The sequence below is a fragment of the Dermacentor variabilis genome, chromosome 1, assembly GCF_050947875.1.
Source record: "Dermacentor variabilis isolate Ectoservices chromosome 1, ASM5094787v1, whole genome shotgun sequence".
In the NCBI taxonomy this organism is placed as follows: domain Eukaryota; kingdom Metazoa; phylum Arthropoda; class Arachnida; order Ixodida; family Ixodidae; genus Dermacentor; species Dermacentor variabilis.
The window spans coordinates 150442191-150456515 of NC_134568.1; the positions used below are offsets into that span (position 1 = coordinate 150442191).

Consider the following 14325-nt stretch of genomic DNA (forward strand, 5'->3'; position numbering starts at 1 on the left):
ATGGTGTCACGTGTGCACAGGCAAACATAACAGATCTTATTCAATGACCACGACCACTCGCTGTAATGACTGGCGTAATAACTGACACTGGCATAATGAACAAAGCAGGCAGAAGGGAGCGAACGTTTCGTGCTACCTCTGTCTTCAATGCATCTCCAAAACTTGAGATTACACGACCTCTAACACTGGACGTGTGTGAAAACAGCACACATGAAGCCACCAGCCATCTCTGCTCACCAAACTTTGCACCCACCAAAGATTACCTCCACGGTACAGCACGTGGGCTGTGTATGCACTCGGCCATGTGGACAGCTAGCACAGCAATGACCAGGCTGACCGGGTTAGAGGAGGAGGTGCGTGCTCACCTAACCCCTTAGCCCGCACAAGTTTGATCACAATATCGTGCGCCACCTCATATGGCCAAAGCTCCATATGATGGTGTTATATTTTCTGTAGAATACATTCTCAATCCTGCAGTTTGTTAATTCAAGATTTCTGTGTTTCAGCCATAAAAACTGCATTGCAAGTTCCTAGGAGAATCTTCAACGATACCACTATTTCAGTAAGCACATATGACAACAAGCACATGTCCGACAGAAAACTTGAACAATAATTACAGCATCAAGAGCCCTGGTACATGCAGTATAAATAGCGCAAAAAGAACAAAGCTTCAACACAGAGTGCATCTAGTGGTAGCAGCCATTATCAGATGGCAGCATGCATACATATGTGCCATCATCATCATCACAACCCACTGACATAAGGCTGCCATTTTGATAGCTTACAATGGTGTAGTGATACATGAGGTCAAGATCCTTTCAACATTGTTTGTATCTTTGTTCATGAGAACAATGACACTGGATGAAGACAATGAGACAATGCGTGTTCCTTTCGTCGTCACTAAGGCACTCAGCAGTAAAGTCGTAGGGAATCGATGCATAATTCTTATGAATGAATGCTACATAGATGGGAACCACACATACAATAGAAATTTCACTGTTTACTCACTTGACAAAGGCATCAAGCACCTTGAGGTTTTTCCGGTTGGCTATGTATTCACCAATTTTCTTTTTATCCAACTGTGAGTTGTCCCTTAGGAATAAGGCTACTTCATTGGGATCCAAGGGATCACTTAGCAATCCATGCTCTTGGAGGAACTCAATACCCTTACTGGGACGGCCATTGAAGTGCTCTGTGCCCGATGCCAGAAGCTATTTTTAAAAGAAGCAGAAGAAAAAAAAATACTACAGTAAACATTCTGCAAGGATGTTGCCGAATCCTTAATTGACACACTAACAAAGTGTAGAGAACGCGGTTCAAATTTGACGAGATCACTAGCCCACATTACATAACACACTAAAGAATGCATCACCTTCTTTTAGCGGTTTCTGGAAAGATGTCTTGAATCATTTTCTATAGTGCATGCTTAGAAAACAGAATACCACAAATTCTGTTAATGCTATACAATGGCAACAATAAAATGTGAAAACCATACAATCACACATTGCCAGTAACTAATAAAGGGAAAATGAGACATCCACCCAAATGTAGGTAATTGCTACAGTAACATGCTGACCAGTGCCACAATATATTTTTGTTTCATGTCGCAACAAAAATCACCTTTGAGAAACATTTTCAAACCTGAGCAGCTCAATTGAGAATGTGGTTTCAAAGCAACTTGCTACATGTTTATAACACAACAGATCCTTTTCTAATGCTGTATTCAAATCATCTTGCTATAAGTTGTCAATCACAAATACACATCGTGAAAGAGAAGAGGGAGAAAAACAAGCGCAATCAATTTTACATGCTTAGTAAATTTACATACTACATTATGCCTAATGTTTACAAATGTTCCACATCCACTGCCTTGGCCATGAGTGGCACTGGCCAACACTACCAAGGCTACACTACAAATAGGGCAAATGTACTTAAATGCCTAACAATGTAGATTGCCCATCAAAGGTTGTCGGTTTGGTTACTACCAATGGCACATTGTCTTATTTTGCCACTTTCATTACCCTTTTTCTTTATCAAAAATATATTGCAAATTTAACCCCCATCCATAATTAATTGTGCACTTAAATAAAAAACATTAATTCCCAATATGCATTTCTTGGTTTCATTATTAGCTTCACTTAAATGCACATTTTGTAATCAACAGTGCTATATGGTACGACTTCCATATTTTGTGCCTGAAATGTTAAAAGACACAAATTTGAAATACTATTTGCATAACTCAGTTCTAGTGGAGGCACCACAGATCCATCCTGAAAAAGCAACGCGATAATCAGTCCCTGCAGCTCAGGCAACTACAGCATTTCGAGGCGTGGAAACAGGCCCTTGAGACAGTTTAGTACCACTTCCGTTTCACAGTGCAAAAGTTTAGGATAATTGAAGGAACAAACACTGGTCTGGGCAAAACAATATTGAAGAAAGTGTAAAAAAAATTATGGGGTTTTACGTGCCAAAACCACTTTCTGATTATGAGGCATGCCGTAGTGGAAGACACCGGAAATTTCGACGACCTGGGGTTCTTTAGCGTGCACCTAAATCTAAGCACCACGGGTGTTTTCGCATTTCGCCCCTATCGAAATGCGGCCGCCATGGCCGGGATTCGATCCCGCGTCCCCGTGCTCAGCAGCCCAACACCGTAGCCACTCAGCAACCACGGCGAGTTGAAGAAAGTGTGAAAGGTTGAGCAGCACCATGTGAAGTGTGACTCGCCAAAACATATCATAAAAGCACTTATTGAAAAGCTTTTTCACATTGACCCCAAAGCCAGAAGTAACTTCCTTGTTGGTATTATTCCTGCATGCAAGAATCCCACCATCACTGTACCTCCCCCCCCCTCCTCCTCCTCCTTTCCTTTTTGCCCTTGACCAGTATCACCTGCCCTCATATTTCTCAGACAAAGTTAAAATGGCATCAAAACGCAAAGAAAATATTATCAGAAGCCAAGGATGGTGTTGACCTAAATGGGTTTGTTCTTGATGACCATGCTATTTTAATTTTGTGAATCTGTCTTCCATCATTTCCTCTTTGTAGGAACACAACGGGAAGCATTCCATGGATGCATGCATAAACAGATTTCGTATTGGGCCACAAGTTGTAAAACACTAGCATTTTACTGCTCTTTGTTTAAAGCAGATTAGACTTCAGATCACCGACTGCCTCTACCAATGTCACACTTAATCTTTTGAGATTTTTACTTCACACTGAGTGGATATGCTGTAGCAACACAGGCCACATAACAAGATATGGTGCTCCTCAAGAAATGCATAACTTTCTTCTACCTGCCGCATGCGTCTATTTTCGTTCTCTGTGACAATGTTTCTAACGGCACTTTCGAGTTAGCAAAGTCGCAAACTGCATTTTGAAACATATACAAGTTGATCTATTTCTAGTGTGTAAAAATAGCACATTTAAACTCTAAAGCTTTCTCATGTATGATACAGCATTAATGCTTCTTTAGCTTGAGTGCACTAAGAACTTTAGAGGGAACTTATGAAGCCTCCTCTAGACACTTGTTGAAAACATCCGTGAAGACACAGATAGAATTCCTGGATTTTTAGTTAATGTCTGAACTGAGTTAGGTTCTCAATGTTCATGTGATAAGCATACTGTAGGCCTCATAGCACATGTATCACTAAATGGTTGTCTCCAAGCAATCATGTTGGGCAGGTATAAATGCAAAACTTTCTAAACTGTAATGACCACATGCACACTCTGCGAGTGTTTCCCTGCATAAGAGCTGTGAAAAAAAAATAATTTGCACAATAATGCAGCCATCCAATATATGGTGCAATTATGTGGTTTCAGATACACCATTCAAAGCTTTTAATACCCTCTGGATAAATGTATGGGCTGATCATAGCATATTAGTATAAGAAAATGAAATCAAATTCTTCAATGCTAGCTGTTGCTGCTAAGTATATTGTCACAGGATTGTTAGTTTTGCATGGCACAAACAACATTGTGTTTCTGGAAGTGGCAATAATGAATTGATACATGCTGGCTTTATCAATGAAGTGATAATGAAGTGATACATGCTGGCCTGCCACTTCTTGAATCTGACATATCGCTATGAATGCCCTTCTCCAAGTTTTTTCATGGTTTCGCAGTGAAGGTGCAAGGTGCACAACCATTTCCTTTATGTCCGTACTTAAGACTTACTGCCACAACTAACAGGTGGGAGGGCAGGTTTAAGACAATGTGGAACTGCTATTCATAGTTTTGAATCACACCCAACTTAAAGTAGTTTTCTCTCAGAGAAAACCCCACAATGCTAAAACACTGCAAAAGGCTGAACTTTCTTTCAAACGACATTTCTCAAATGTTTGCAACACTCTTGAATTATCTAGCATGCATTTAGTAGGTATAATTTATAAATATGATCACATCAATAGGCCAGTTAGGCAAGCACACCTTTTTCTTGTGCTTGATGGCCATCAGCTCTTCGTGAGATGGGATGTTTTCAGAAATGGACTTGCGATTTGGTCGCATGAAGACAGAGCTTCTAAAGTGAGGCTTCATTCCAGAAGTGAGACTCTGAGGAGACCCATCCTGACCGTGAACCAACTGCTGGCCCAGTTGGTACCCAAAGGGAGAGACGTGACACTGGTCCAATGGCACAGTTTGCTCACAGTGGTAGCCCTCACCATCACCATCAAGCAGCGACCCTGTCGGAGGTCCAAAATGCATTTTCACGCAATGCAACACTGAGCAATAATATAGTGATACTATTTCAAAGTTATGACTTGGAGCAGTTTTTGGTGCAACAAAATTCACATTTTGTAATACTCTGGAGCTCATGTGAAATTTTGCAATAAATAGAGGTATGTAGCCCAATGAAGATGCACATCATAAAATGCATGACAGTGGGAAGTTCCATTCACCTGATATCGCTCCACCACGAGCAGCCTGGCTTTCACTCAACATGCGAAAGTGACACCGTGTTTCTATGCTGTCAATCACAGCAAGCAAAGCATCTAGTGAGAGGAGGTGGATAGGCTGCAGACCTGCCACAGGGAAAGCATTCTGAAAAAGTATGTGGAAAAAATAAGCAACAACACCACACGTCAAACTAGCTTACTGATAAAAAGACATTTGGTTGCATCAAGTCATGCACTGACCTTTGACAGTACTTTCGTGAGATCTTCAAACAAATTGGAGCAAAAAAGGTCACAGTCATAGTTGAGGTACAGCTCAGTGATAAGGCCTGGTATCCTCCAAAATTGCAACACAGCTTCTACAGTCAGCTCCTTTTGATCCCTTGTCACAGCAGTTGACTCACTCACAATCAGTTCCATAAGCTTGGTGAGATACATCTGAAAAGGAAGAACAGACACAAACATACACCTCTAAGACAAGTATTACTACAACCACCTTTAGCTGTGTCACCAGCTGTCTAGGGCAGCAAGAGACAGCCATGTAGACTTTACAAACACATAGCACCCAGCTCTACCTAGCAACCTCTGGTAGGCAATTAGCCATTTGCACAAAATTTCTGCTGAAAGGTAAGCCATTACACATTGGCCAAATTCTGCAGCAAAGCCAACCTGTTGCAGGGCTTAAATCTGCAACCGTGGACAACTGGACACCTTAAGGACAAGATGGAGGGGGGGTGATATTCGTCGAAGTGCCATGGCATCACCACTTACCACTGATAATGGAATGGGCGCAGGCAGCGCTATGGTGTAGCTGGCGACAGAGAAGGTCACTCGCTTGTCTGGCGTGAAAAGCTTCGCTTAGTGCATGAGCTCCTCTGTGAGTGCGCACACGCCCCTCACTAGTTCACAGCAGAACGGCTTAACAGTATGCATCGAGTAATGGTTCGAATTATGAAATAATTTGAATAAAACAATTTCGTTATAATGAAGGTTTACTGCAAGTAGGCATTAAAAACAAAAATCGCAATCTATATTCTCTATACTTTTTTTGTCACATACACAGAGTGATGATGAACTGGATGATACCTCAACCTTTAAGGGGCACTAAAGAAAAAAATTATTTGAGCTGTGTTACTAAGGTAATGTTCTACAATACCACGAAAGGCATTTCCTACCACAAGAATATGCATGGTAAGCCAGAAAAGACACAAGAACAAAATACGGGTGACATACTGGCTGCACTGTCGCCTTCGAATTCCGGCAGTAGCCCACCATGACATCATGGATTTTGACTGCATATGCTGAGGCCTAGTTAAATTTTTATCAGTAAAACTGACTACATCGTATTCTAATAAAAAACAAGACTGAAGTAAAGAAGTAAAGAATCCATGATGTCACAATGACGTAGCAGCCCTGGCGTTTTGGGTTCGAAATTCAAAAATAAAACATTGACCGTCATTTTCTCTTCTAATAATCATGCTATTATGCAAAATCTATGAATATAGAGTTTTGAAAGAATACTTTGTCTTCCAAAACTGATTTAGTGTTTCTCTTTAGTGTCCCTCTCACGCTTGTGGCAACGATACCCAGTGATACAATATGAACAAAATAAAACAGGCAGCAGCAACTACACGTGTTCATTTTTAATTCATACTTGAAGAATTAATATACACATGCGCCTATATATGCAAGTAGAAAATTGATGTTTTTCAAGCTTCGATTAAGCATTAAATGATTCACAATGATAACACATTCTCCAAGCCTTTACACACACAGAACTTCAAGCCTTTGGCCCAATCAACTCTCAGTTTTGCAAACAATTATTTTTAATGGCAGGCTGGTGATTGAACGAGCATGCACTGAAGAAAGAAAACGGCAGGAAGCAAACAATGCTGGCATGACAAAGCAATAAAACAGTAGTTTTTGGGGCAGTCATGCTGTAAATGGCAGTACAACAAACACATTCCTGCTTCTAGTATATACATGAGTGTGAGCACATTACTGCTCATGGAAGTTTTGGGGACATGGAAGCCATGAAATATCTGCAATTATCTGATGTCTTAGCACACATGTGGGTGCACCCCCCCCCCCCCCAATATAAGCAGTACACTTCCCAATTACAAAACAGTTCTCAGATTCACTTTTTTCATGGCTTTTGTATGCCAAAAATTTCTGAGAGTGAATGTATGTACACATGACAATCTGTCAGGCTTTCTTAATGGGGCCTTGAACCATTTCTTGAGCACACTACACAAACACCTTAAGCACATCACCACAAAAACACCAGCTGTGTATCACAATCCTACATTATGCATGAACCTCAGAAGCTGCAAGTTAACTCTTTGCCCGCACCACACTTCTGTCACATTTTGAAGTGCTATATGCAACATCACATTACATATACTAAAAGCTATTGTTCCATCATAAAATCGCAAGTAAGCAAGCATGCCTGGTGCAGTCTAGCAAACTGAGAGCGCACACTGCATGTGAGAAAAATTTTAATTCTGACTGAGATCAGTATTATGACGAGAGAAAAAAAATCAAATATAGTATATGCAGTGAAGCAATGTGGTGTGGCCTTGATGGATTACTTGCCTGCACATCTAACTTAATCTTATTTATTTACGTATCCTCTTCAGTAATGATGCAATATACAAAGGAGTGGGTTGCAATCAATCAGCAATCAGCAACATTCAAACAAAGCACAGTAATAAATGCAGCCTTTGTACTACAGTACTGGAATCAATATTACTAATACAGAACAAATATTTAAAAGTCAGCTATTGGTTTACAACTTGTCAGAGGTGTGCATTATGCAAGAAATCCATAATACCTCCATTCATATTTGGTGCTTCGTAACAAACAAAATCATTCATAACAAAACAGTTAAACCTCGATATAACGAAGTCAGTAAAATTGGCAATTTGTTCCGTTATATTGAAATTTCGTTGTAGTGAAATTCAACATTTTATGGAAATAAGTGCAACCGCCGATCGATTTTTCTTACATGAAAGAGGGCTGCAAAATTTTCCCAATTATCGGGCAATCAAAAAAAGCAAATTTGAATGAGAAAACAATTCATTTAGATAAATTTGGGAGTCGGCAACGAATGATACGGTTTCATGCCACGTACATTGGCGATATCTTCTCGACGCTACAAGTTAAGCGAAGCCAGCCACGCTTTTGCGTGCACTCCACCCCGGCGGCTGATAGCGTCGCCCGCACTGGGACGACACTATCGGGAAAAGCGCCGGCAGCGGTGAGCGAATGCTTAGTCTGCCTTTCACTCCAACGGGTCACCGAAACTCGAGATTACGCAACCTCCAATACTAAACTCGAGGTAAGACAGCTTACATGGTGCCATGCCGTCTCGGCACGCCTACTCTTTGCACACGCGGCAGATTACATCTCAAGCAGGGTCCTCAGCTATGCATGCGCTCAGCTGCGCTTACAGCCATGCACAGCCATGGCTGAGAGGTGCGCCAACTTACCCCCGACTCCTCCCCTCCGCCCCCTCGCACGCGCTTGATCGCATTACCGCGAGCCCGCTCCCCTCCTCCTCTTTCTCTTTGCTCGCGTGGGAAGGCGGCACTCGTGAAGCCACCGTCCTGTCTCACCCTCACACACTTTCACTAGCACCTAAAGCACACAGTGCGTGAGACATGATAGGATCACATCGCACTTGTACTTGATATGGAACATGATGCGGCTCCCCTTCGGCGGTTGCTCTTGTCGCGTGGCGCGCGATTAGAGAGGTACGTTTGCAAGTAGTCGCTTGTGATTCAATCATTTGACCATTTGCGTGAGCGGAAGTTTCCATTTATTGTATTGGCATTCCTTTGCCGCAGCAGTGAAACTTCGTTATACTGAAATGCCATACAAACACACTTCGTTATATTGAGGTTCTAAATACATGGTGTTCTATATACAAGAGGTTATGAAAAGTTAAATGCTTCGTTATATCGAGAATTTTGTTACATTGAAGTTCGTTATATCGAGGTTTAACTATTTCATCAGTGAGTGCACTACTATTTCCATAGCAAAGCCTAACTTCAACAAAGAGGCGTTCCATAGGCTCTTCAACAGTAAAGAATGTCTAAAGCAGACTGCATACATTCACTTACCTCCAGTTGGAACTTGAGGTGAGTACGAAGTGCTTCGAAAAGCAAGAAGCTTACACGTAAAGAGGACACAAAAATGGAAAGACGAGATGAATTTAAGAGCTGCAACAGACAAAGACAAGTCAAACCATTAAAATTTAACATATTTCTTTTATTAGCATTCTGCAAAGAAGATTGTAGCACACATTTGTACCACATGTACTACACAGCTCACAATGATTGCACAGCTTGAGCTTGAAAAAAAAGTTGTAGGCATCAAACTTAATGGTCCTAGCATATCACTATTGTAAATAACGTTTTGATGTCACTATACTATCAAACCTCAATATAATGAGCATGAACAGAATGATTATCGGATATAACTAAGTATATCTATAATGTTTCTCATTGATGTCAACATGTAGTGAATACTTACTAATAACAAACATCAGATATAACAAAGGTATTTTCATGTTCAACACAACTTCTTTATACTGAGGTTCGACTCTAAAATGACGTATGTGGTAGCCAACATCAGGGTGCTTGAAAATGTCTCTTCAAGAAGAATAGAAAAAGGCACACCAAGTCTTTCAGGAAGCAAAATACTATTGCAATCATTTAGTAAAATTTCTAAAGTACAAGTGGGATGTCAAGAATATTTAAGCATCTCCAAGAGGGTTTTTAACCCCAAAAAAAGAAAATAAACTTCCAAGTTTAAGAGTATGTTAGTCATCCAAGGGCACAGCCATGAGATCAAGCACAGACTCTAATGAAGAGAGGAGTGAACACTTACCATGAGCAGATTTCGACAGACATCATCCTTGACCAGGCTGAGCAAGGAGGGAAAGGAGCTGATGTGGTCAGCACCACTTTCCAGAGCTACAGCAAGCAGGTTGAGGCCTGAGTGGATCATCATCTCAAGGCTCTGCTGCTGCTGCTGGCTGTGGCCCACTGCCTCAGGCACATACAGCAGGCTGGCAAGGAAACGCAGCAGCTCCCACACACATGGCAGCCCGTAGGGCACTACGGGACCTGCTCCTGCACCAAAAGGAACCAGCATCTCAGCTACTTTTGCACATGCCAATGATAAAATGCAGAGAGAGCAATAATTATGACTGCACATGTTACTAATCAGTGCTTGGATGAATATAAATAAAAGATAGAAATATCAACACATGAAGTTTGATTGCTTACTATATTTTAAATGTATATTTTTTCATACTGCCCAATATGTGCTTTACAAACAACATTTGCATTTTTCAGCAGTAAACTATGTAATAATTTTTCTCCTTTGTATTAAAGTGAATACAACCACTCACATCAGTAATGTCTGTAGACAATGAACCCGTATTTTATGAACAAAGATCCATGGAGATAACATTCACAAAACTTACAATTACTACAAGCAGCTAGCATCAGCAGCATCAGCAGTTTAGAGTCAAGGGCACAACAAAAACATTTACTGTCACAAAAATTTATTTGCTCATGAATTAATTCCTCAAGAAAAGTGAATTCCTCATGAGTTCTATCCACACTGCAAGCCTTGTGAATAGTAACAAATCATAACATCTTACCAATTACAGGAAACAACTGCAGGGATAGCATAAATGATCTCTCTTTTCTGTTCATAGTTATACACATCAGGTATTAAAACACATATTCATGAAAAAAACTGATTAAGCTTTATTGCTAAGCCATGTGAGCTTTACATGGGCCCCTTCTTTGCTGCACACACATTTAGACTGCAATTTCTCTCTCTCAACACATGCCAGAAGATTTCGTGCATGTTGCCATGCAGCTGTGATCTATGCCTTACATCATGACTGGATTAAAGTAACACTAAGTAGACCTCATTTTTAATATAAAGCCTAGATCAAGATTACTAACACTGAGCTCATGTGAGCAGTGAGGCCAAAGGAGCAGTTACAGTCAGCTGAAGCTCACCAACCAAGAGTGGAAAGGGGCCACTCTCATGGGACATAGTATATATGTACTCCTTAACTATACACGCACACACCCGCTGTCTCCTGTCATAGTACAAGCACCAAGATGCCTAATAAGTGTAGTGGCAGGCCTTCAAAGCTATTTTGGATGTGGATCTGGCAAATTGAGCCCTTCAAGACAGTAAAAGACGTGCATTTGTTTTTTCAGACAGCCCGATTTTTTTTACGTTCTCGTGCTCCCTAGGGAGTCCGAAAAATGGGGACATTGACTGTACATGTCACATTTACAACATCTTTGTACCATATGTAATAAAAATGCCATCAGTAGGACTGAACAAACTGAGTCAAAATTTTCAAATGATATCTAGTGAATATACATTATTCTTGTTTTTTGCTGATTCCACGCACAAGTTGTGAACGTGGATGCTACATGTATAGTATTTAGAATTTTAAGAAATGCATTATTCAGAACTGCATTTTTTCTTTCTCTGAGCATTTCTTCATACTTTTACTAAATAGCACTTGAAAGGCTAAAGGCATAATAAAAAGAAAAATAGGTTGAGGTGTACTATTAGTCAATTAAATTTTCACAATGTGAAGAAAGCCATTCTTATCATGACAGTAGGCTTGGTAAGCCAGAAAAGACAAAAATGAAAGAAATATGGCAACACCGCCTTGAAGTTTCTGCACCAGCTCACTGTGATATCATGAATTTCGATGGCACCTGAATGGGCCTAGTTTACATTTTAATCGGTAAAGATGGACTATATTGCAAGTTTTGAAAGCTTTCTATGTACCAGAAGGGCTAAAGTACAACAAAACACTTTGAAATCAGTGACATCGCACTGATGTACCGGCACTGTGGTTTTGGCATAAAATTTAACAAATAGAAATTCGACCTTCATTTTCTCTTATAATAATCAAACTCATTCCACAAATTTAATAAAACTAGAGTCTTAAAGGAATAATTTTTCAATCTAAACTGATTTAGTTTTTCCCATCAATGGATACCTTTAAGAAATTCCAGATGTTCAAAATAATCCAGAACCTACCACATTATGCTAGTCCACATAGCACCTGTTTTACTTGGGGAGATTAAAGTCAATGAACCAAAACCATTAATGAATTAGAAGCCTAAAACTATTTGCCATTAGTTATTATATTTACCTTCACGACTACCATGCAATGCTGTGAACCGCACACCATGTGGATTCACATAGTCATTGTCTCCAGTGCCACCCATCGTGACAACTGTTCCTGTGGTTTCCTTCTCAATGCTGGTTTCCAAACTTGATGGCTCCTGTACAACAAGGTTGTACTCACTCCCAGTCAGCTCTTGACTCATGGACAGGGCACCTTCCAAACCCTCCTGCGCACAAGACTGTAGCATCACAAAGCTGCACAGAAGTGTAACAAGCAACAAGTAACTCCTGTCATATGCCAATCCTGATTAAGTGTTGTTAGCTAGTTTTGCTCCTTGTCTAGATTTCACAGAACACAACTTGAATTCTGTTAATAAAATTATGCAGCACTGTCTTCCCTTTTTCTTGAAAAGAGTCACTATAGACACCAATGTTGTCCCAAGGCACGACAGCCGTATTAAAGGTCATTGCTCAGTATTTGTTGGAAAAATAGATTGAGAACACAGGATGTCTACCAAGTTGACATTTCCAAATTCCCTGAGTTTTCCAGATTTTCCCTGAGTGCCATTGCAAAATTCCCTGAGTGATTCAGAACTGTTTTATGTCAAGACTAGCTGAAACCATATCGCCCGATGCGGTCACTTTCTGGTAAGCATATCAAAAAAATTTTTAAAAAACGACTTAATCCAATTTGAATACTAAGGAGTAGTGTTCGTGTTATTCAAGAAGAGAATAGAAGGGAGGGGTTAGAAAAATGCACAGCAAATAAAATGTCTTCGAAAAAATTGCAAATTGAGTCGGACATTGTCTCAAATACGAATAGAAAAGGAGATGCATACAAAAGCAAATATTTTCGAACAGGAACTATTTCTATCAACTGATAGCAAGCTCAGTGGTATGAGGCCCGAACTTTGCCACAAAATGAGATTCACTCTCAACAGCTCGTAAATCAACCTCAACTGTCCTGACATACTCTCAGCCCGCGCACGACGCCTCATTGTTGTGTTTCACTGCTTCAAAGAGTTTATTTTGGTTTGGATGAGGGACACTTGCATCTCGGCATCAGCCAACACTTTGTTTTTAGAGCTCAAGCTAATTCAAAACGGCGGCAGCACACTTCCTTTCCCGTTCATTCCTCAATGCGTAGGTCCTTTCTGTTCTTGTACTCGTTCCATCACTCGTTCGACCCACGGACCATTTGAAGCATCTTCTTGGTCAGTCGCACAGTCCACGTCCTAGTTTTCAAACTCCTTAGGGGCCGCAAAAACGTCTGAGAAGTCGGCCAGTTGGAAAAAAATAAATGCATGTCATTTACTGGGCTCAAGCCTCCACAGGCACATTCGAAAACGCTCTGAAGGCCTGTCGGTACACGTAGTAGGCATATCGGTGCTCATACTGTGACTGGAAATACGTGTGTATAATTAAGGAATACATACTGCGTCCCGTGGCAATAGCCCCTTCCCACGCTTGTTACGCTTCACTGCAATACTTTTGCGTATGCTTCACCAAATAACATTTCCGTACGGAGGCGAAGCTGACTTTCAGGAACCGGCATTATGCAACGCACCCTGCTATCCAAGCTTCTAAGCCAATCGCGAGGACCGCAAAGACGGAGTCCGCGGCATTACTGACAGCAGCGAATTCTTTCAATAAAAAACACGGCCCCCAACGGCAAGAAGCTTCATAGCGAACGCCGAAGCAGCTAGGCCTAGCGCTGCCGCAGCGGTGGCTAAGGCTGCCAGCGGATCTGCGTGCGAGAGCGCCGGTTTCAGGCAGCGAGGTAATCAAAATGGCAGCAGTGATGGCTTTGATTAATGCTGTTTCGGACCTGCGGTCACGGCAAAACGTCCGGAAAATTGGACGGCGAAGAGTTCTTGCGTCCGAAATTTCAGACGTTCTGATACATTGACTCTATGGTGTACGTGGTGGTTCCGCGAAGCCGTCCAAATTATCGGTAATCCGGAAAGTCGGTCGTTGACTGTACACTGGCAACTCCTCCAGCCGACGACAGGACGTCAAAGATGATTAATTACGATTCCTGTCTTGCTCGAGCCAGCATTACCACGACTTTCGACCCTTTCAATAAAATTACAGCTAATTTTCCCTGGTAGAGGCACAAATTCCCCGAGTTTTCCCTGAGTTTTTCCAGATTACTCAAAATCCCTGAGAATTCCCGGTTTTCCCGGTTGGTAGACACCCTGGAACATTACAAGATAAGCTTAAAAGGTTCTGCAGCTCATTATAACAC

General features: G+C 41.1%; 1 protein-coding gene across 6 annotated transcripts in view; it reads right to left on the reverse strand.

Annotated features, from left to right (window-relative positions):
• Positions 1–14325, reverse strand: part of garz (Sec7 domain-containing protein garz) — a 100982-nt gene that overhangs the window by 70817 nt on the left and 15840 nt on the right. For all 6 annotated transcript variants that reach the window (XM_075697553.1, XM_075697576.1, XM_075697547.1 and 3 more), the window contains exons 7-13: positions 12103–12304; positions 9786–10030; positions 9017–9115; positions 5136–5330; positions 4899–5040; positions 4429–4682; positions 1009–1211 (exon numbers count right to left, since the gene is read on the reverse strand). In XM_075697553.1, the coding sequence (XP_075553668.1) occupies positions 1009–1211; positions 4429–4682; positions 4899–5040; positions 5136–5330; positions 9017–9115; positions 9786–10030; positions 12103–12304 (1340 nt within the window). The remainder of the gene's footprint in view (positions 1–1008; positions 1212–4428; positions 4683–4898; positions 5041–5135; positions 5331–9016; positions 9116–9785; positions 10031–12102; positions 12305–14325) is intronic.